Source organism: Chiloscyllium plagiosum, unplaced genomic scaffold (genome assembly GCF_037043375.1).
Source record: "Chiloscyllium plagiosum isolate Xiang-an unplaced genomic scaffold, Cpla_swu_hap1 HiC_scaffold_24, whole genome shotgun sequence".
NCBI classification, from domain to species: Eukaryota; Metazoa; Chordata; class Chondrichthyes; order Orectolobiformes; family Hemiscylliidae; genus Chiloscyllium; species Chiloscyllium plagiosum.
Genome location: NW_028270162.1, coordinates 57,867,650 through 57,890,721, shown reverse-complemented (window position 1 = coordinate 57,890,721; position 23,072 = coordinate 57,867,650). Strand labels below are relative to the sequence as shown.

General features: G+C 42.9%; 1 protein-coding gene across 1 annotated transcript; it reads right to left on the bottom strand.

The window, feature by feature from the left end:
• LOC122562850 (solute carrier family 2, facilitated glucose transporter member 11-like) lies at positions 1-22,606 on the bottom strand. Its single transcript, XM_043716130.2, has 12 exons — positions 22,475-22,606; positions 19,341-19,439; positions 16,928-17,088; positions 16,561-16,685; positions 14,994-15,123; positions 12,974-13,122; positions 11,925-12,112; positions 10,174-10,284; positions 9,969-10,070; positions 8,680-8,755; positions 8,030-8,157; positions 1-2,530 (listed from the first exon to the last, which is right to left on the bottom strand). The coding sequence occupies exons 1-12, from the start codon at positions 22,487-22,489 to the stop codon at positions 2,306-2,308; spliced, it is 1,509 nt and encodes a 502-aa protein (XP_043572065.1). The 5' UTR covers positions 22,490-22,606; the 3' UTR covers positions 1-2,305.
• Between the last annotated feature and the right edge of the window lie 466 nt (positions 22,607-23,072).

Genomic DNA, 23,072 nt, shown 5'->3' with positions numbered 1-23,072 from the left:
TTATTGCTGAAAAAGACTTTATTTTCAGATAAATCTTCACAATAGATAAAAATCATTGTTCCATTCAGCACTAATGTAAAATTCCAAGTAACAAACAGTAAACAATGAAACACAGACCATGATTCAGAGCCTATTGAGAGCTGAGTGGATGTGTTAGGATTTAGTGTCATGTGCTGGGAATTCTGGGACATTATGATTGGGCGCTTTTGAAGAGAGGGTCTGAGCTGAGGTCTCTGTCTCCCAACAGGCGTCTGTATCAGTCTGATATTAGATTCAAATAAATAGACTTTAAAATGTCAGATTAGATAGAGAGAGTGCTCAGTGATAAGTAAGAGGTTTAGATTCCTGCCAAGTTTGCCCTGTAGAGTTTGGCGAACATTCTTTTAGGTCCTCATGTACTAAATTGATGTCAGTTGAGGTGAGCTCTTTGGAAGGGAGCTGTTTGCACTGTTATGTAAACTCACCACGTTCGGCTCCTGTAAAGTTCTCATAGAGTTTCCATTCAATATTCGCAATGTAAACGAGTTATGTTAACTCTTTGAGGGATGTTAATTTTAACTGCCTATGCTTTATCAACTAAAGGAGTTCAATCTGATAAAAGATAATGAAGAGCAGGAAATTTGTTCAGAGGAAGCATTCTTGGCACCGTGATTTATAATCTCAGTGAAGTGAACTGAAGTGACAGGAGCAAATGTGTAATGATATTGATGCTGTAGAGGAACTAGTGGCAGATATAACTGATATAATAAACTGATTTAATAACTGAGTCCTGGTGCTACCTCACAATTTTATTTAGAGTTGACAAAATGACTGGCATTCTTCCATTTTCATTAAGACTTGCTCTTGTCACTGGTGCCTAATCCCTGATTGTGTCTGTCATATCCCAACCATCAGCATAAAAATCTTATCACAAGATTGGGAACTGGGGAAGAGTTCAGCTTAAAAATAAGGGCTGTCCCAATTAAAACAAATGAGGAGAGATTTTTATTCCTCTGAGGGTCATAGGTCTTCGGAGCTACCTCTCCCAGGGAGTGGTGGAGAAAGAGGGCACTCAGTCTTTGTTTGGCAAAGGTAAATAGATTCTTGACTGAAAAGCGAATCAAAGATTTTTATAGGGGAGGCAGGAATATTGATTTGAGGCCACAATCTGATTAGCCAGGCTAGATGGGCTGAATGGCCTACTTCTCATATCTCTATGTTCATTTAAGATTCAAGTCCAAGGTGACTTCTTTGCCCAAATGCACTCTTTTTACCCAAGCAGCAAAAAAAATTGCTAGACATAATTCATGCAATGTTCTCCTACCTTACTCCCTGCCCTTTGGAAATAAATGGTGGAGGGGCAAGTCCCATGGAACCTAAACGAACTCTTCAGTCTCAGTGAAAGAGCACCTGATTAATATAGCTATTAAAAAAAAAGTAAACCAGAAATCAATGAATCCTGGTTTGGATTCTGTCGACTCTTTCCTGAGATAGACATATAATTTCTTTTGTTCCCTGAATTTTCATTCCTTGGGAGTAGATTTTGTCTTTGTGCCATGAATTCCGTGGAAATAAAAAAAACAATGGGATGTTCAAGGAGCTTCTGAAATGCTATCACACATCTTATATGATGGTACAAAGTATGTATGTATGAAGCAGATATAATGGGAGATCCACTGACCAGGGAAAATCCAACTCCCTTGTTCCCAAGCAGTGCTCAGTATGAACAGCATGGAGAAGCAAATCTCATGGGTTTGTTACAGTGGGCCAGTTAAGAGTCAACAATGTTGTGGCACTGGAGTCACACACTGGCCAGTTGCCTTTTTCTCAAGAGCTGTAACAGCCTCTTTAATCGTGACTGCCACATATTCCTTCTGCCTTGTTTGAACCCTGATGAAATGCAGCCACACCACATAATCCCATGTGGCAATTTGTGTCTGTGACTCACCAACCTTATTAGTTACATGATATACACTCAATTTAAACCACCTTTGTCACTTGGAGGTGCACCGAGATTGTGAAATACTTCAACAGTAGAATCCTTCAGTTTCAGGTTAGTGAGACACACCATTGAGAATAATTAGAGAGAGAAACAAGCATACAGTCATTATCCAGCAATGGTCAGTAAAAGCCATTGGTCGTTTTGGGTTAAATCTTCAAATATATAACATCCATTGCACAGAGCCACTGTACCCCACGTTGAGATCCTTTCACTGTTGGGAAAAGCAGTCTGTAAAAGGTGCTGCGGTCTGAGTGCAGAAGACAGTAATGCTTTATCTCCTCCCCGATGACCATATCTATCACCATTTTTATCTCTGTAACCCCTTTACAGTCTGGTAGCGATCACAAAGATTTCTGGGTCCTGCTGTGGGACTTTACTGCGAACCACCACCGAGCTTCCTCCCATTCTCTTCCGGTTGATTTTCCGAAACTCCTCATTGATTTCCAGGATAGTTTTTCCTTTTGTTTCCGGGAGAATGATGAAGATGAACACAGCGATGACCAGGCAGTCGCCCAGGAAAATCAGGAAGCAGAATGGTCCCAGTCCCTCCTGAAAGAAGCAGAAAGAGAACAGGGTCAGGCTGGGTAAAGTGAACAAACCCTTGCAGTTTAATGAGAACAGGTCAGTTATATGATATGGTGATAGATAAGATGAGCTAACAGATCTGTAGTCAATAATTTGTACTCGAAAACTATATTGCTGAGAACAAAAGCAGAAATGGCTGGAAAAACTCAGCATGTCTGGCAGCATCTGTGGAGAGAAATCAGAGTTAACGTTTTGGGTTGAGTGGCCATTCCTCAGACCTGAAACATTAACTCTGATTTCTCTCCACAGATGCTGCCAGACCTGTTGAGCTTTTCCAGCCATTTCTGGTTTTGTTTCTGATTTACAGCATCCACAGTTTTTATATTACAGAGAACTTGTGTATAAATAAATCAAATTATTGGAACTCCTGAGAGGCAAACATTAGGTAAAGCAGAGAGTGAGATGCAGCACACAAAGAGTGGAGACGGTATAGTCTAAGGCTACGGTCTCTCAGTATTCAGGTCTGGAGCCAAAGCCCTGTGGCAGCTGAATCCATAAAGGCAGATCAGCAAGAGGCTGTCTCAGTAAATAAAACAAATGAAACCACTTGCCCCCATCTTTGCTTATCAGACTTACTCTGCTCATTCATATTTAAACTAAACAAAATCCAAACAACATTATATCAGATCTCCCAGCAATACCTCAAAGGACTTCAGACGTAAATGAACATTGGAATACAGTTGATGATGACAACCATTTTGCACAGAGCAACAATAAGAACAATGATTAAACAGTGAATCTGTTCTTTGTGCAGCTTAAAAGAAAAATGTTGCCAGGAAATCTCCTGGATCTTTAAATAGTCTTTCATGTTGACCTGAGAAGGCAGGTAGGGGTTCTTTCTGACTCTAACAATGCAGCACTCCCTCAGTACTGCAAAGGGAACATGAGCCTAGGTTCCAAGTCAATGCAACTACCATTGATTTTTTTTAAAAATGTCTGGTTCACTAACATCATTTCGGGAAGGAAGTCTGCCATCCTTACCCAGTGGTAGACTCTTAACTGCCTTCTGAAATGGATAAGCAAGTCTTTCAATTCATCAGGGGAAATTGTGGATGGTTGACAAATACAGTCAGTGATGCCTAGATCCCATAAAAGAATGAAAAATAATGGAGTGGAACCAGAAAGCTGACTGTTCTGATGCAGGAGTAAATGAGTTACTATCGGGTCAAAGTGAAGTAGGAAAAACAGAGAGGACTTTAAAAAAAGCTTATCCTTTTGGACATTTTTGGAGCTGTTTTTCAGTTTATTTTTAATGTCTTCCAAACTCTTAACCATGAATTCTTCTTTTAATCAGTCATATAAATTCTCTCGAGGCCCCAGGGCTAAAAAATGGTTATCTTATAAGGAACTGTTGCATTGACAAGGTCTGTATTACCTTTGAGTGCTGAAGATTAAAGTGTGTTTACAGTGGTTAAATGGTTTTAAAAATAGATAGTGATAGTTCCACTGATGGTGGAGCTCCAGATGAATGATAGAACTTTAAGTCAAGATGTAAATTGTCCAGGAGTGATGTCACCCCTTCTTCACAGAAAGGTATTGAAATCTGAAGCGTACTCCCCCAACAAGCTACTGGGACAGTAGAAAATTTAAGCTCTGGATGGATGGGTTAAATGGACATGACATTAGAATATGATGATTAAAAAAAAACACAAGGATATTTAAAGATAGAAAGGGACAGATACTCTATGTACGCAGATTTGTGTTGTTTCTATGTAAGAGTCAACCCCCAGACTTTGGCTCCAAAATCTTTAACTGAAGAAGGGCTTATGCCCGAAACGTCGATTCTCCTGTTCCCTGGATGCTGCCTGACCTGCTGCGCTTCTCCAGCAACACATTTTCAGCTCCAAAATCTTTAATTTGTTTGAATAACGTGTGTTAGTTTTGGGAGCAAGATCGTTGGGAACAGCCTGGTGTAGTGCTGCCCAAACATTTTCCCACTGATACCAAAGCTTGAAAATGGTCATGGTTGAAAAATGTGATGCTGGAAAAACACAGCAGGCCAGGCTGCATCCGAGGAGCAGGAGAATCGACGTTTCGGGCAGAAGCCCTTCTTCAGGAATGAGGCTAGTGTGCCAGGCGGGCTGAGTTAAAAGGTAGGGGGGAGGGGATACGATAGGTGGAAGGAGGTGAGGGTGAAGGTGATAGGTCGGAGAGAGGGTGGGGGCGGAGAGGTCGGGAAGAAGATTGCAGGTCAAGAGGGCAGTGCTGAATCTGGGGGTTGGGACTGAGATAAGGTGGGGGGAGGGGAAATGAGGAAGCTGGAGAAACCTACATTCATCCCATGTGGTTGGAGGGTTCCTAGGCGTCGTCTGGTCAGGGTCTGGTGATGGAGGAGTCCTTGGCGGAGTTGGAGGGGGAGTTAAAGTGTTCAGCCACAGGGTGGTTGGGTTGGTTGGTCCGGGTGTCTCAGAGGTGTTCCCTGAAACATTCCGCAAGTAGGCAGCCTGTCTCCCCAATGTAGAGGAGACCACATCAGGTGCAGCAAATACAGTAAATGATGTGTGTGGAGGTGCAGGTGAATTTGCGACGGATATGAAAGGATCCATTGGGGCCTTGGAGGGAAGTGAGGGGGGAGGTGTGGGCGCAAGTTTTGCACTTCTTGCGGTTGCAGGGGAAGGTGCCGGGAGTGGAGGTTGGGTTGGTGGGGGGTGTGGATCTGACGAGGGAGTCGCGGAAGGAGTGGTCTCTCCGGAATGCTGATAGGGGAGGGGAGGGAAATATATCCTTGGTGGTGGGGTCTGTTTGGAGGTAGCGGAAATGACAGAGGATGATACGATGTATCTGGAGGTTGGTGGGGTGGAAGGTGAGGACCAGTGGGGTTCTGTCCTGGTGGCGATTGGAGGGGCGGGGCTCAAGGGCGGAGGTGCGGGAAGTGGAGGAGATGCGGTGGAGGGCATCGTCGACCACGTCGGGGGGGGGGAAATTGCGGTCTTTGAAGAAGGAGGCCATCTGGGTCGTTCGGTATTGGAACTGGTCCTCCTGGTAGCAGATGCGGCGGAGGCGAAGGCATTGGGAATATGGGATGGCGCTTTTACAGGGCGGCAGGGTAGGAGGAGGTGTAATCTAGGTAGCTGTGGGAGTCGGTCGGTTTGTAGTAAATGTCCGTGTTGATTCGGTCCCCGAGATAGAAATGGAGAGGTCTAGGAAGGGGAGGGAGGAGTCTGAGACGGTCCAGGTAAATTTGAGGTCAGGGTGGAAGGTGTTAGTAAAATGGATGAACTGTTCAACCTCCTCGTGAAAATGGTCATGACCTCCCTCAGAGAGGCCTGCCAGTGGAAGGTAAGGAGACTGTGAGATCAGGGACCTAATGGAGTAGGATGATAGCTGTTATAAAGTAGTCAGAACTCTATGGTGGCCATTGCTGCCTTTGAACAAAATCTCAGCTTTCAACCTCACTTGGGATCTTGACATTCACTTTGCAAAGCCCTGGTGTAGTGAGTATTTTCCTTAATTTCTGTTATTTGGGGGTGGCAGCACCAGGGACCCTGGTTTCAATTCCAGCCTTGGGTGACTGCCTGTGTGGAGTTTGCGCATTGTTCCCGTGTCTGCGTGGGTGTGCTCTGGTTTCCTCCCACAGTCAAAAAGATGTGCAGGTTCGGTAGATTGGCTAAATTGTCCTGTAGGGTCAGAGATATGCAAGCTAGGTGGATTAGCCAGGGGTACAGGGATAGGGTAATGGTGTGTGGTCTGCGTGGGATGCTTTTTGGAGGGTCAGTGCAGACTCGATGGGCTGAGTGGCCTCTTTCTGTACTGTAGGGAATCTATGATTTCATCTAAACACCAGAAGTACTGGTAGATAGCCTGAGATAGCAGTGCCCTGCTGAATTCAGGACCAAGGCTAGCAACCAGTGTCATTGTTATTACAAGTGGTTCAGTGACCTGGATTCCAAACACTTTAATGCACTAGTCATAGACGTTGTCCCTCTACATTTTACTCAAGGTTTGGTCTCATAAATCCAGCTTTTAGCCAGCAATTGATAAGCTGATCATACCCAGAGAGGATAAAATCCCAATTACAATGGGTTATGTCCACACAAATTAAAAGACATTATAGAAGGGACTGCAGAATCATTATTGCATACATGTAAGATTTAATTAGAAAAAGGATTAATGCTGGAGAACTGCAGGACAACTAATGTGATCCCAAAATCTAGAAAGTGAGATAAAACAGTTTGAAATTGGTAGTTGGAGAGATAAGGATAAGAATTGAATGGAAAATATCTAGCAACAATACTATAAATAGCCAGCATAGATTTTAAAAGGCAAGGACATCTTTGATCGACCTTATTGAGTTCTTTAAAGAAGTAACAGAGGGGACAGATAAGAAAAATACAGTAGACACAATGTGCTTGAGTTTTCAAAAGACCGTCAGTAAAGTAACACATAAAAGTCTCATGATTAAAGGCAGAGCTTGTAGCGTCAGAGAACAAATAAGTGAACAGATAGCAAGCCTGGCTATAAAATGGAAAACAGAGAGTCAGAGTTAAGGCTAGTTACAAAGATTGACATAAGGTGGTAAGGTGTTTTAGATGGAACCATCCTGGAACCATCCTGGAACCATCGCTATTCACTCAAGTGACCTACTGTTAAGAATCAGAAATACAATTTCAAAATTTGCAATTGTACCAAATTGTGGGTATAGTTAACACAGAGGAGAACTGTGACATAGTACAGGAAGACATTAATAGACTTGTAGAATGAGCATGTAAGTGAACTTCAATATACATAACTGAGGTTACACATTTTTACAGGAAGAATATGGAGCCCACTTACTCCTAGGAAAATAAATGTTCAAATGAGGTTGATGAAGAGAGGATATAGGGTATCAATATGTTGGTCAACAAAAATACAATAATACAGTTAATAAGGTCATTAGTCAAATATTGTGGTTAATGTATAGAGGAATAGCATTGAAAAACAGAGATTGTGTTAAAGTTGTATAGAAGCTTAGTTAGACTGTGTACTGTGAACTGTTTGGGTCTCCCTATTATAAAACAGTTACAGAGGCACCAGATAAGGTGCAAAAAATGATTTACTCAAATATTACCAGAACCAAGAGCTTGCACCAATCAGTAAAGACCGACCAGGCTGGGGCTGTGGAAAAGAGATGGCTGCACAGTAAGTTGATTGAAGGAGGAGTTGGGGCAAATAAGGGGAGGGGAGTTCAGAGAAATTGATGAGATAGAAAGGTCAGCTGATCAGATGAGATGACGCAGGGTGAGAGGATGAAGCCAGCTTTGGTCATTTAAATGGGCTGTTTCTGTACTGTAAATACAATGTAATTGATGATGGGGCTGGGTCTAATGCACTATAAACCAAATTTTGTAGAAGGACTTAAGATGTAGATAATTTGTAATGAAAGAACAGAATCAAAAGCCTGAACATCTCTCTGTATGTTCCTAAAACACTGAGATGGTTTTGCCAGTGAATGTTATATTCAGGATTACGTTTGCCCTCACTCACCACAATAAACGGGAAGATCATTCCCAGAAGGACGAGGCCCAGCCACTGGAAGGAGCCGTTTATCACAAAGGCAACAGGTCGGTAAGACTGAGTGAAGATTTCGAAGGGGATGATCGCAGTCACTCCCGCTGGAAAAAGGAAAACACCATTTCAGCTCCTGATATCAGCCTGTTTCACTTCACAAATCATTCATCTAACCAAATAACACCAGTGCTGGGCCCCTGTACCCCTCAGCCCTGCCCTGCTCCACCACGCTCTGGCAATGCACCTCTCCATGCCCTCCCCCCTTCCACTATAATGGAACATTGTCCATTCCCCCACCAAATGACCTCTTTCAGTGCCGTTACCACTCTACGAGGGTGATAGACTCTAATAAAGCACTGCTGTCCTTCGTCAGATTCACACACCCCTCTCCCCCACCTCCCATCTCATTCTGGGAGATACATCCTCCCCCAACTCACTGACCCTCCCCTCTCTCTGTGGGACACCCACTTGCTCTGGTGAGAAACTCCCCTCCCTCTCATTCTGATGGGGTACCCTCTCCCCTTCCCTCTAGTGAGATTCCCCGTCACTCTGATGGGTGACTGGTGGGACAGGCTCCCTGCCCTTCATTGCTGCTCCAGTTGGCCAGTGAAAGCATCGGAACTCACCAGGACCAATCCCGTAGCTGAAGATATACGCAAAGATGAGGAATATACTGCAGTAAGGCATCCAGGTGAACTGATGCTGGAAAACAAGACATTGGTAGAGAATTGAATATTGTCCACAAAAGGATCCAGTAATCCCACTGCAAAGAGGTTTTTGATAATCTCTCGGTAACAATGTCAAAAGTATTCATGACACCTATCAGTGTGTCACATGTTGAGGGCACAGTCAGAATGAAAGCAACAAGAGGCAGATGAGCAACCCCAAGCTTATTTAGTGAATCCAAGTCCCTGAAGTCAAGTGGTAGTCTCCTTATTTGCTGAGTTACAGATGATGACAAGTGTGGTCCGTATGGGGTCATTCCTCAGTGGTAATTGGTTGTGTCTCTCCAAAAGTGCATAAGAGATTTGCACTTAGGCCCCAGTGCTAGACATTGGCAGCTTGGATATCCTTGCATTTCCTAAAACCTCTTTAAGCAAGGACCACTCTCTGAGGTAGTTCAAAGCCATTCGACAAATAGAGTTTGTCACTAAGTTTGTTCATGACTTCCTGCATGCCCCATTCCTGGCTCCAGAGGATATTTGCTGGGAATCCTGCTCAGGAATGTTTCCCCATACGGGATGGTGATATAGAAAGTAGGCAGAATGAACTGAACACTATGGGGTGGTGAAAGATATGCAGTGCAGATGGTTTCAACTTACTTGTAAGTTTCCATGAATGGAAATGTGGATGTGGTGGGGGGAGTAATGTTTGTGAGGACACGAAGACAAGAGAAGGGATGGTTGAGTGGAGGGGACAATGGATCAGCATTCATGGTGTCACCCCACCAGTATCCAGACACCCTGGGGCAAAGTAAATGATCCTATCAGTAGGCTGAATTCCAAAAGAAAGTTAGAGGACTCTGATGTGGCCTTTTTGTGAAATCACAGCACCATAAGTCTCAACATTGAACAAACAAATTATTCCAATAGGGCACACTCTCCAAATGATACAACCTAAACAACTCCATCAAATGTCTCAATAATTCATTTGAGTATTTGATTTCTTAAAAAAGTTTTTTGTGATGTGGACACCATTGACTGGGCAAACATTTATTGCCCCACCCTCATTACCCTTGAGGAGGTCTTGGTGGTGAACTAAACTTGCTTAAGTTTTGTTGTCTATATTGTGTATATAAATTCTGCCAAGCCCTTTGATAGGATTCCAGCCCAATACTTCCTCCTTAGCACTGTTATTGTTTCTATCTATAAACCACTGAGCTTACTGATTATAGGGTCCAGTCACAAATCCTCACCTGCAGAGGCAGAGTTACACACAGGAGTGCTGCCCACAGGGTCATGAGGCTGTATCCTTTCCACAGTAAGGCCTTTCTCCCATCTCGCTCAATAAAAAACCCCTGTCCATAAACAAACAAAAGAATTTCAGCAACATTAGCGAGACAAGATACTCAAACAAAATATGCACAGCCTCTCTGTCATTTCCAATTTACTATCACTTACAGAAACCATGGAGGTCATCAGAAGTGTTGCACCTGCCCCCAACACCACATATGGTATCGTCCAGTCAGGAATTCCAGCTTCCTGGAACACTTCAGAAGAGTAGAAATAAATCTGGGAATGCAAAACCAAGTAAATCTTAGATCTAATATCTTTCTTTCATTATGAAAGTCCACAAAGGTAAGTGTGCCTTAATCATCTGCCTTAACACTCATTCTCTGTCTGCATCTTTCTGCTCTCCTGTCACTGTCACAGCTGTCAATTTCTGTGTGTGTGTGTGTGTGGGGGGGGGGGGGGGGGGGGGGGGGGGGATCAGGTATGTTTTGGCCCCGCCGTTTTGGCTCTAAGCTGTTTTGGCGCTCATTAACCAGTGGGCGGCACGGTGGCACAGTGGTTAGCACTGCTGCCTCGCAGCGCTAGAGACCCGGGTTCAATTCCCGACTCAGGCGACTGACTGTGTGGAGTTTGCACGTTCTCCCCGTGTCTGCGTGGGTTTCCTCCGGGTGCTCCGGTTTCCTCCCACAGTCCAAAGATGTGCAGGGTCAGGTGAATTGGCCATACTAAATTGCCCGTAGTGTTAGGTAATGGGTAAATGTAAGGGAATGGGTGGGTTTCGCTTCGGCGGGTCGGTGTGGACTTGTTGGGCCGAAGGGCCTGTTTCCACACTGTAATGTAATGTAATCTAATCTAATCTAATTACTTTGGCGCTGAGCTGTTTTGGCGCCAATTCAGAATAAAAAAAGTCTTGTTTGGTTAAAGAAGAGAGGATGACTAACGAGTTGATAGTCAAAGCTGTAATAACCTGCTGTAGATTCAAATCTCGTTTTGTAATCATTTTCTCATTTAACAATTGTTAATAGTCATCTCCTGCCTTGATGATACTGAAGCCCTTCTGTCTTCACATTGGAAAGGTGCAATACAATTTTCTTTCTATTTTCTTGTCGAGCCCATACCAGAAATGCCTGAAAACATTCTAAGCAAGAAAGACAAACCAAAATTTTCACACGATGGTTATCTATACGTGTTTGATAAATGTAGCAAAATGTAGAAATTCATTTTTATAATGAATAGGTTAAAAATAATGAATAAAAAAGAATTAGATTTATTTCTTACAATGCAATAAAAATGAATTTCTTACGGGCTGTACAAGACTTTTTTTTATTCTGAATTGGCTAAGCGCCAAAACAGCTTAGAGCCAAAACAGCGGGGTCAAATAGTCCCATTCCGGTGTGTGTGTAAGTGCGTGCGTCTGTACACGCGTCAATTGATGTGTGTATCTATTTTTGTGTGTGTCCGTTTCAGCCAGTGTATCTGTCTGTGCGTATTTGCAGCTAGGAGATAGAGAGGGCTGCAGCTGCTGGAGATCAGAGTCGGAAGTGTGGCACTGGAAAGTACAGCAGGTCAGGCAGCGTCCACGGAGCAGGAGAACCAGCCCATTCCTGATGAAGGACTTATGGCCGAAACGTTGATTCTCGGGCTCCTGGGATCTTGCCTGACCGCTGCGCTTTTCCAGCACCACACTATTTGACTGTGTGTATATCCGTCTATGTGTGTCGACAGGTGTGTCAGCGTGTGTATTTGTAAGAGCCTCCTTCTCTCTGATTCTATCTCCTTGTGTCTCTTTTACACCTTTTATTCATCTTTCATTTTACACTGTCTTGCTTTTGATCTGTTTCTAATGTGTTAACCTTTGTCTCTTATTCTGTCTCCTGCACTGCAATGTCAGTTGCTGATTAAATGCCATTTCTACTCACTGCATTGATGCCACAAAGCTGCATAGCAACGGTCAGCATGATGTTGGTGATGAGCTGCCATCGTACTGAGCGATCTTGGAACAGCTCCCTGGCAGTCTTTGCTCGTTCTCCCTTTGCAGCAGCCTGCTCAGCCTCCATATCTTGGACCTCCTCAAAGAAGTCTCCCTGACCCCAGAGTCTCCGCAGAGCTGTGTGGAAATAACCAAAAAGTCAGGCAATTATTTCAGGGGTAATTTTACCAAACCCAACAGAGCTTGGACCAGGGACAGAGTGAGGTGCTGCCCTGTACTCTCTACCTGATTTCAGTTAATCTGTAATTCAGTTCTAGATTTTAAAATTCCCATCCTTGTCAAATCTCGCCATGACCTCAACCCCTCCCTAACTCCGCAGAAAGAAATCCAGAAAAAATCTGCAAATACTGATCCAACTTGTCTTAACAATGGAGGTTCATTTCCAAGTATTCACCGCTACTGCTTCTTACCTCTGAATCTGTAAACTTTTTCAACCCTAATATCTCTCTGAGACATCTGCATCCTCTGATTCTGGCCAGGCTGTGCACCTCAACACTGCACCATTGGGAGTCATGCCTTCAGCTTTGATGCCCGAAGCTTGAGAAGTCACTCATTTTCCATTTCTCTATCTCCTCCCCTCATTTAGGATGCTCTTCAAAGTCTGTCTTTGGATTGGCTGCTGTCCAGTTGCCTAAATAATCCCCTTTTGTAACTCAATATCAATAGTTAACTGATTAGGATCTTCAGCTCCTCAAAATGGCTGGAAAATCTCACAGAAAGGGAAGGGGACACAAAATATGCAGGGCCACACCACAATTTGTGGTTTTAATCATTTGGAAAAGAGAGGAAATGATTCACTGTTTGGCACTTTCAGGGTTACTGAACATGTTCGGTTGTTAAATTGTGGTAATTAAGATCTAGTTTGCCATTGGGATAACTGACTATTTGGCTAAACTCTTTTATAATAAATACAACCCATGTAAAGCAGCTTCCAGCACACATGCCCCAATGCCCAAACCCTAACCCTCTCGCACTCACCATCCACACAGAGGACCTTGTTGCCCTTGTCAATCAAAAGGTATCTGGGACTCTCTGGGAACCAGGGCAGCAGCACCAGCTGAATGAGGGCAGGCAGGCCGCTGAAAGCCAGCAGCAAAGGCCAGGCTGCCTCAGTTCCCAAAATCTCCCTGAGGAAAAACAAAGAGAATGGGGTCAGAAAACAGCTAACACTGGCCACCAGGCTGAGTACAGTGTCCTCAATATAGAATCAAAAAGTGTGGTGCACAGCCGGTCAGGCAGCATCTGAGGAGCAGGAAAATGGACGTTTCCAGCATAAGCCCTTCATCAGGAATAAGCTGTGCTTTTCCAGCACCACACTTTTCGACCCTGATCTCCAGCATCTGCAGTCCTCACTTTCTCCTAGTGTCCTCATGTTGTCAACAGAAAGGGACACTGACAACTGACTGTGTTGCTGTTTAGCCACATGAGTAGGAAACACATTATGCACAAATACAGGTAGTTACACTAAACATGCAGATTCAAACACTTCAATATTTAGCGAGTGATTGGTAACTAAGGAAAGAAAACATTAGCACTTTGGTTTTTAGTTACTACTTTACAAACTAAATGTACAGGGAGAAAGTGAGGACTGCTGATGCTGGAGATCAGAGCTGAAAAATGTGTTGCTGGAAAAGCGCAGCAGGTCAGGCAGCATCCAAGGAGCAGTAGAATCGATGTTTCGGGCATAAGCCCTTCTTCAGGAATGAGGAGGGTGTGCCAAGCAGGCTGAGATAAAAGGTAGGGACGAGGGACTTGGGGGAGGGGCGTTGGGAATGCGACAGGTGGAAGGAGGTTAAGGTGAGGGTGATAGGCCGGAGAGGGGGTGGGGGCGGAGAGGTCGGGAAGAAGATTGCAGGTCAAGAAGGCGGTGCTGAGTCTTCCAGCCTTCCTCATTTCCCCTCCCCCCACCTTGTCTCAGTCCCAACCCTCGGACTCAGCACCACCTTCTTGACCTGCAATCTTCTTCCCGACCTCTCCGCCCCCACCCCCTCTCCGGCCTATCACCCTCACCTTAACCTCCTTCCACCTATCGCATTCCCAACGCCCCTCCCCCAAGTCCCTCCTCCCTACCTTTTATCTCAGCCTGCTTGGCACACCCTCCTCATTCCTGAAGAAGGGCTTATGCCCGAAACGTCGATTCTCCTGTTCCTTGGATGCTGCCTGACCTGCTGCGCTTTTCCAGCAATACATTTTTCAGTTCAAAACTAATGTACAGAAGGGGTTAGGCTTATCTGCATGTTCTGTCTGAGGACAGCATTTGGATTATATACCCATTGTGTCTTATCGATATTTTTATCTTCAGATCAGTAATTCCCTGCAAATTTAGGTTCCCAAATTAGCCATCTGCAGGTTAGGACTAATTTGAGACACTGAAGAAAGCTCTCGATATCAGAGATAGAGGAAGTAATTTATCAGCGCAGGGAAGGGAGGGGTACCCATGAGTTGTCTATTACTCACCTCCTTTGACCTGCTGTTGAAGGCTGTGCCTTCAGCTGTGAGGCCTCAAACTCTAAAATTCCCTGAGCTGCTGTCCCTCTTTCTAAAAGCTCCTTACACTCTACCTTTCTGACCAAGCTTTTAGTCACCCGTTTTAATGTCCCCTTCCTTGATTGAATTTTTTTTTCCTCCGATTATGGTACTGTAAGGCACCTTGGGTTTGTAAACAATAATAAAGGTGATATATAAATGTAGATTGTTGTAATTTGTTATAATTAGATGTAATAACTGATTGAGAGAGTACTGGAAACAGAGAGGATGGGAGTGAGATGGGGAGTGGCATAAAGAGGCAGAAGGTGCAATATGGCGCCAATCTTACATTAAATGGTTAATTCCATCAGGGCTGTGATGAAAGTGTCATTCACCTCCTAAGAATACATATATATTTTTAAAAATTAATTTAAGTTGAACCAGGGAAAGTATTAAATCTTCAGTTATCGTTAGCAAGCGAACTGAGCAAGGTACTGGGTGAGAGTTGTATTTGCGAGAATTGAGAGCTTACCTGAGTCCAACCACTTGTCCAATGAACTTGCCAAAGGCAACAAACATCGCCCGGGTCAGAGATACAAGGCCTCGCAATTCCTTTGGTGCACTCTCGCCAAGATACATACTGTGAACATTGAGGCCAATACCTTCAAATAACAGAATGAAAAAAAACAAAGAGCTGATAAAAGGAAAGCTCCTTCACTTCATGGGCTCATGTTTATGAATTACATCCACACCTCAGATATGTTTGCCTCATTTGCATTGTCTCTTGTTCGTCTGAAACCCCACTTTTTCTAAATCAGTTCACAGGTTACAATAGGCACATAGCAACCACCAAAAACCGAGTGGGACCATTCGGCGCGGCCGGTTTGGTGCGACCCATTTCGGCACAGACCCATTTTGGTGCAGAACTGTTTTGTAGTTATTCAGTAGTAGTTATTAAACTACTGTTATTAAAACTATTAAAATATATTAAAATAGAACATATTAATATACGAATTATTAAAATAAAATAAAACCCATTAAAATGCCATCAACAATTTTGTATTTGCCTTATTTCTTTCATTTTTATTTTCTTTTTTAACATTTTTACTGAAGAGGATAAACATTATTTTTCTTTTTATTGCTTTCATTAACGCTTGTAAGTAAGCCTGAAAAGGAATAAATAAGAGTTGCACCGAATCGCTCGCGCTGAAATGGGTCGCGCCAAACAGGCCGTGCCGAATTGCTCGCACCAAAGTGGCTGCACCAAATGGTCCTACACCCCACCAAAAATGTATTCAGTAGAGCAGTCATCAGTTAGACATCCAAGAGTAATCAATAACACTCTCAAAATATAGTCAGGAAGAAAACACCTAACATTACAGTCGTCAATACCACACACAAAATACAGCCATCTGCAAACACACTCAAAATACAACTGCCAATAACACGCTCAACAAAATAGTCATCAACAATACTCCTGAAAGCATAGTCACCAATATCACCATCAATGATACACCTACTAATCATCAATATCATACAGCACAATATCACCATTAAAGATACACTCAACTCTTCCAGCATCAATAACACATTCAGCAGTACAACCAGAAATAATACCACCAACAGGACAATCATCAACAGTAGATCCAAAAATACAATGAGAGAAAAATTTGCCTGTAAGTAATTGATGTTCAGCACCTTGGACAGTAGATGTTCAGCCAAACATTTCATTGAAGCAATTTGGTAAATAAATAGCACAATCGATCATTCAGTGCTTTGTCAAACTCATTCAATCACTTAGCTAAAACAAGGCTCCTCCTCACATTTTCTTCCTGAATATAAGAAAAAAAATACTTCGGAATTTCTCTGTTTGAATGTCACCACAACCCTGGTGGGATGAACATCACTCCCCCCTCCAAACACTTGACTCTAATTGAAAGTATTCTGTTGGCTTGTCTATCTTGATCCTACACCCTTTACCCAACCACACAGTCATCAAATCAGACAAAACAACCAAATTGTTAACTGAACCAGTTATCAGAAATAACAGAAATACCTTAGAAAACAAACATAAGAGAAAGAAACAGTGTTGCGGGTACCTGCATTAATGCCATAGAGGAACCTCCCCACCATGATCATCTCAAAGGACTTTCCCTTTTTGCTGAGCATCATTATAACTGCAGCTATGATGGCCACAATGTTGTTGAAAAGCAGAGCATTCTTCCTGGAACACAAATCAAATGGTTTAATTAGCAGGAGATGTTCGGTGAAGTTTGAGTTCAAGTCAAACCAAGACAGTTCACCAGATTAGCCACCTGTAGGATTGAGCAAGTCACTATGTAGCTATTTGAGGGTTGGCTGAAAGTTGATAACTATGTATAGAGCAAAATGTCATATACCCCCAGGAATGCAACATTTACCCCTTGGTGCATTATTTTCACTGAACAGGTTTGTGTCAATTCCTACCTCCCATACTTTATGGAGAGATGTCCGGCATTTAGAGCACCAATAAGTCCTCCGATCGGATAGATAGAGACAATGACACACCAGAGGAGTGTGATGGCTGTTTCATCCAATGTCGTGCCAAAGCGGGTGACCCATGTCTCAGCAATGAATTCCTTAATAAACTGTAATAATAAAACAAGATCTGAAATTCTCTGTGCAGAATAATAGAAAGGAAGAATTTTTTTAAAAACTGTTGGAGAAACTCAGCAGGTCTGACAGCATTTATGGAAAAACAGAGCTAACGTTTTGAGTTGAATATGACTGTCGGAATAGAAAGGAAGATATATATATTTACATATAATTTTTCATAACCCCAGGTTTTTTCATGTGATTAAGTACTTTTTGAAATATTGTCACTGTGAATGTCTAGAAGAGGAACACGCAAGGGCACAGCCTTGAATTTTGCCAAATTTTCTACATGCTTACTAAATGCCAAATTATTTTATTAGAAAATTAAGTTCATGTGCAAAGAGTAGAATTCCTCAAGGCCAGTGAATAGGCGAGACAAAGTACCTTATCACACATTTTGGGAAAATGGGAAATCCTGTGCATCCACTGCCAGGTGAATGTAAGAGAAACCAATGGCACTGATTAAAGTAGAGCAGGTTAGTTCTTGCTGGTATTAATCACAGAAACAACGTTGCTGGGAGCAGATTGATTGTGATCACATTGCTGTGTGTGAGATCCTGCTGTGCACCGACTGTCTCTTGTGTATTCTTTATTATAACAATAATTGATACTGGCAGAGGTATGCCACTGGTTGTATAATACTTTGGAATAAATTTTGCGTGTGGGTAACCTCATTCTAATGCTGACCGTCTCCTCTTTGGTAAGTCAGTTAGTTTGTTCAGCATCACAAATCATATACCCAACCGAAGTGTTGAACAGGGCATTAAAAAATATTAACAGTTCAAAATGTTTTCTGCTGCTTGCATTCTGATTTTTTTTAAACCCCCTTCAATCCCAGTGTGGGCACTTCTATTTTAGCTCCTTGTGAAATCATATTTGTCACATTGGAACACCCTGCCTTTCCTTCCCAACTTGTGAGAGATGTTCATCGCTCCGAGTAATTCAACAGTTATTGGCATGGCAATGTAAACCCACAGGGGTGTGACTGTCTGTGCAGCAACTCTCACTGCCAGGAGCTGGAGGACACATGTTGGAGCAATTGACAAAAAATGGTCAGATGGAAAATGAAGAGAATTTTTAAACGAAATTTGGAATACACTTCCTGAAAGGATAGTGGAAACACTTATCCAATTCGCCTTTTGAAAGTTACTTTGATAAACAGCCTTGAAAAGTGGAAGATCTGGGGAAAGTGTGTGCGGAAGGGTAATGAGTGGATGGCTCTTTCAAGAAGCTAGCACATGCATGATATGAGTGACCCCTTTCTTCACTGTCTGAGTCCATGTTTCATGTTTCAGCCAGCAGGGAGGGGATTTTAATCCCTCATCAATCTGGATGGGTTTGCTCTCTTTGGAGAGGTGATGGCCTAGCAGTGTTATCGATTCTATTAGACTATTTATTCAGAGACCCACGTAATGTTCTGAGGAACCAAGTTCAAATCCTGCCACAGCTGATGGTGGAATTTAGATTCAATAAAAATCTAGAATCAAGAGTTTAACGATGACCAGGAAACCATTGCCAATTGTTCAAAAAACACATTTGGTTCACTAATGTCATCTAGGGAAGGAAAACTGCAGTCATAGAGTCATATAGCTTGGAAACAGAACCTTTGGTTCAACTTGTCTATGCAGACCAGATATCCTAAACTTATCTAGTCCCATTTACCAGCATTTGGTCCATATCCCTTGAAACCCTTCCTATTTATGCACCCATCCAGATGCCTTTTAAATGTTGTATTTGTACCAGCCTCAACCATTTCCTCTGGCAGCTTATTCCATACACACACCACCTTCTGCATGAAAATGTTGCCCTTTTTAAATTTTTCTCCTCTCATCTTAAACCTCTGCCTCCTAGTTTTGGACTCTCCTACCCTGGGGAAAAGACCTTGTCTATTTACCGTATCCATGCCTCTCATGATTTTATAAATCTCTATAAGGTCACCCCTCAGCCTTAAACACTCTAGGGAAAAATAGCCCCAATCTATTCAACCTCTCCCTCAGGCTCCTTACCTGGTCTGGCCTTTATGTGACTCCAGACCCATGGCAATGTGGTTGACTGTTAACTGGGCAACTAGGGATAGGCAATAAATGATGTTTCATTTAGTGATGCCCAAAGCCCATAAATGAGAAAGAATCCTAGTCAGTTCTCTTCCACTGCAACACACAGATCCCAAACTCTATCAAAGTAGCTGCTGCCTCTGCCCACTTGAGAGAATTTGCTTCTTTCAATACCAATGGGAGTTGCTTACCATAGAAGGTGCATTGATTGAAGACATGTTGAATCCATATTGGAAGCCACCTCCAATCCCAGTCACAAGAATCAATGGGAGGAGCATGCGTCCCTGAAGCTACATGAGAATAAAGGGAGATAAATGAATCACAGATTGAAAAAACACTTAAAGGTATCACAATAGGAAAAATTGTGGCAGATACAGTTCAATGTGGAGAAGTTACTTAATTTAGATCAAGAAAGATGGATCCAAATATTTTCTAAATACTGAGAAGCTACTGTCTGTGGAAAAGCAGAGAGCTTTAGGGGTCCAGATATAGAAGTCCCATAACACTAGTGGACATTAGCCTTTACTTAAGTGGGCTGGTATAGAAATGAATATAAGATATGTAACAGATACTATATTCAGAAGTCTGCACCATCTGGAGTACAGTGTCCAATTCTGAGTACTGCATCTCAAGAAGAATTTAGAAGGCGTGTACTGCAAATTAACCAGAATACTGTATTACTTGGACTAAAATGATTAAGTTATGAAACAACAGTGTCCAGATTAGGCTTGTATTCCCTTGACTGCAGAAGGTTAGGAGCTAATCTAACTTTAAGAATTTGATGATGCAGGTCTCAGTGCGCTACGGTCTGTTACATGGGTCACATACCAGGACAAACATCAGCTGCACCAGGAGGACCATCAACACAGTGAAAGATGCTCTTTGATCTCCCCAAAATCTGTTGGTCTTCCAGAGCAAGCAGTTGATCTTGACTGAGTGTTGCAGACTGGCACATTCCAATGTCCGAGACTATGTGCTGGGGGATGCCCGAAAGGTTGGGGCAGCTGCCGCCAAGGTGCAAGGGAAAGACCACTGTCTAAGGACTTCCTGATGAAGGTAAATGAAGGTCTGTTCATTTATCAGACCCTCTCATTGCCTCAACGTGTGTAAATAGTGTCCTGCACGAGTGAGAAACGCTGTTTGTTTTTGGCCACTGCAGAGACTATCAAATTCTAATGTTTGTTTTTCTTGGTACACAAAGACTGTATAGAACTGCTTTAGTACCTGTGAATATACATAAAGATCTTTTATGATAAAATATATTTTTGCAGTTAAAAGCAATTGCTGAAGTAGGTATCTGTCCTCTGGTTTGGAGTGTCAGAACCAGCTACCATAACTTTAAAACAAATTGAGCTAGGCTGTTCAGAGGTGTAAAACTCTTCCCCCAAAAAGCTGTTGAGGCTAGAGGTGGGAGGTCATAGAAACATACAGCACAGGTCCTTCGACCCAACTTATCCATGCAGACAATGACAGTTTAACATTTCAGAGCTGAGATTGACCATAATTTATTTGGTAAGAGGATTAAAGAGCATTGGCATCATTTGAAAGACCTGAGAGGTTGAATTGCCTCCTCCTATTTCTCCATTCCCAGCAACAAGGCCACAAAGGTTGTAAGATGGGATTTACAATCTAAGATAGCTCAGTGGTTAATACTGCTGCCTCACATCGCCAGGGATCTGGGTTCGATTCCAGCCTCGCCAACTGTCTGTGTGGAGTTTGCAAATTCTCTCAGTGTCTGCGTGGATTTCCTCAGGGTGCTCCGGTTTCTTCCCACAGTCCAAAGATGTGCAGAATAAATGAATTGGCCATGCTAAATTGCCCCATTGTGTTCAGGGATGTGTAGGTTAGGTGCATCATTCGGGTGTAAACATAGGATAATAGGGTAGGGGAATGGTTCTGGATGGTCTTCTGAGGGTCGGTGTGGACTTGTTGGGTCAAAGGGCCCGTTTCCACACTATAGGGATTCTATAACTTATTCCAGTTACAGATGATGGTCCTGGGAGATACCCTTTACTGTATTACATCCTCATTTCCAGAATAATCACATTTACACAGCATTGCAGTTTGGCATCGAAATAGCTCAAAACACTTTGCCTAAATTCCTTTGCAGGTAAAGTGACACTAAACAGACCCTTTGGTCCAACTGGCAACCATAATCCAAACTAAACTAGTCCCACCTGCCTGTTCCTAGCCCATCTCCCTTCAAACATAAACAAGTTATTCTGCTTGGGCCTCATTGCCACCCAGAGGCAACTGGCTTTGAGAGGAAGCACTGACATTCTGATTGTAAACTCTGCACTGTGTCCATGGAAGTGAGTACAGTGGGGACAGTGTTTGACCGTGCACCTTCCTGTACCTGGGAGGTGGACTGATTGCAGTCACCGGCTGTTATCAAATCAAGGAAGTAATATAGTGAGAGGCAGTGATTGGTACAATTGTTTCACTACTGTTCTCAATCTCTGGAATCCCTGAGAAGGAGACAGCAATTAAATTTTGAATTCAGCCCACGTCTCTGGAATACAAGTGCCCTCTGCCACTTGTAAGTGTTTTCATGAAATGTAGACTTAATGATATTCATCCCATCACACACATCAGGACAGCTAGAGCATTGTTCAGATATGATGTAAAATATTCCAAACTCTCACATCAAACCTCTCACACGCACAGTATGGGATTGGTACAGTGTAAAGCTCCCTATACTCCCATGAGAGGCACTGATGATGCTTGTTACATATAGAAGAAAGGTCCCACTGCACAGCCCTGGCAATAATCCAACAACAGTCCAGCATAGACTCAATGGAGAGTAAACCTCTCTCCACACTCTCCAAAGCACCATCAAAACAAGTAAGGCATGGGATTAGATACAGAGTAAAGCTACCTCTACACTGTCTCATCAAAAACTCCCAGGACAGTGCCGCACAGGATTAGGTACAAAGTAAAGTTTCCTCTACACTGTCCCACCAAACCTTCCCAGGACATGTATAGCATTTGTTAGATACAGAGTAAAGTTCCCTCCACTCTGTCCCCATCAAACACTTCCAGGACAGGGACAGCACAGGGCTAGATACAGAGTAAAGCTCCATAAGTAGTGCCAAATGTGAGCCTTATTGGATTGGATTGCCAGATTGGAACCTTGTTGTACCAGTACGACATCTCCACTTCACACAAGCAGCCATCCTGGAGTTTGTCTGGAGAGACAAACCTTCGTAAGAACTTATTTTGGCTTTTCGTACCAACCACACAGATCTGTGTCAGCATAGCTGACAGGCAGAAGAGAATACACAGTTAAAGTGAGAAGCAGGAGGACTCTGTGTGTAGAACATACCAGTTTCTTCAGCATGGTGCCTTGTCTGTGTCCAAAAGGAGCTCCCTGTGCTTGGTAATTCCTGAGCTGTTTGGTTGTTTCTGGATTGAGGTGAGCTATTTAAAGCTCTGTCAGGGTTTAAAGCCATCGACTTCACGTGTCCATTGTTGCTTTTTAACATGATCCTAATTTATTAACTAACTTTTGACAACAGTGAAATGCCCAGAACTTGTATTTTCACACACCATTAATTCTCTCAACTGGGATTACGTTTCCATCAGAACATCTGCGTCATGAAATAAGGGTAAAATTAAACTTTAAATGTAATAAGGTTTTGCAGTCAGGAATAATTCACTGCACCAATGCCACTCAAAAATCAACGTTCTTTCAGCCCCCTGCATGCCTGAATACAGTGGCAATACCAGATTTTTTGTCACCTGTTGTCTCTTTAGTTTCACATTAAAAAGACTGTAAATCTAATTGGTGAGCTTGCATTTATTCACAGCCACTTATTCCAAAAGGTCCCTGCCAGTTTATGTAAGTCGCTCAAGTACACGGCTACAGCATGTATAGCATTTCCTTGAGAATCCCAAAGTGCTGCAAAACTTTTCAATGGGTG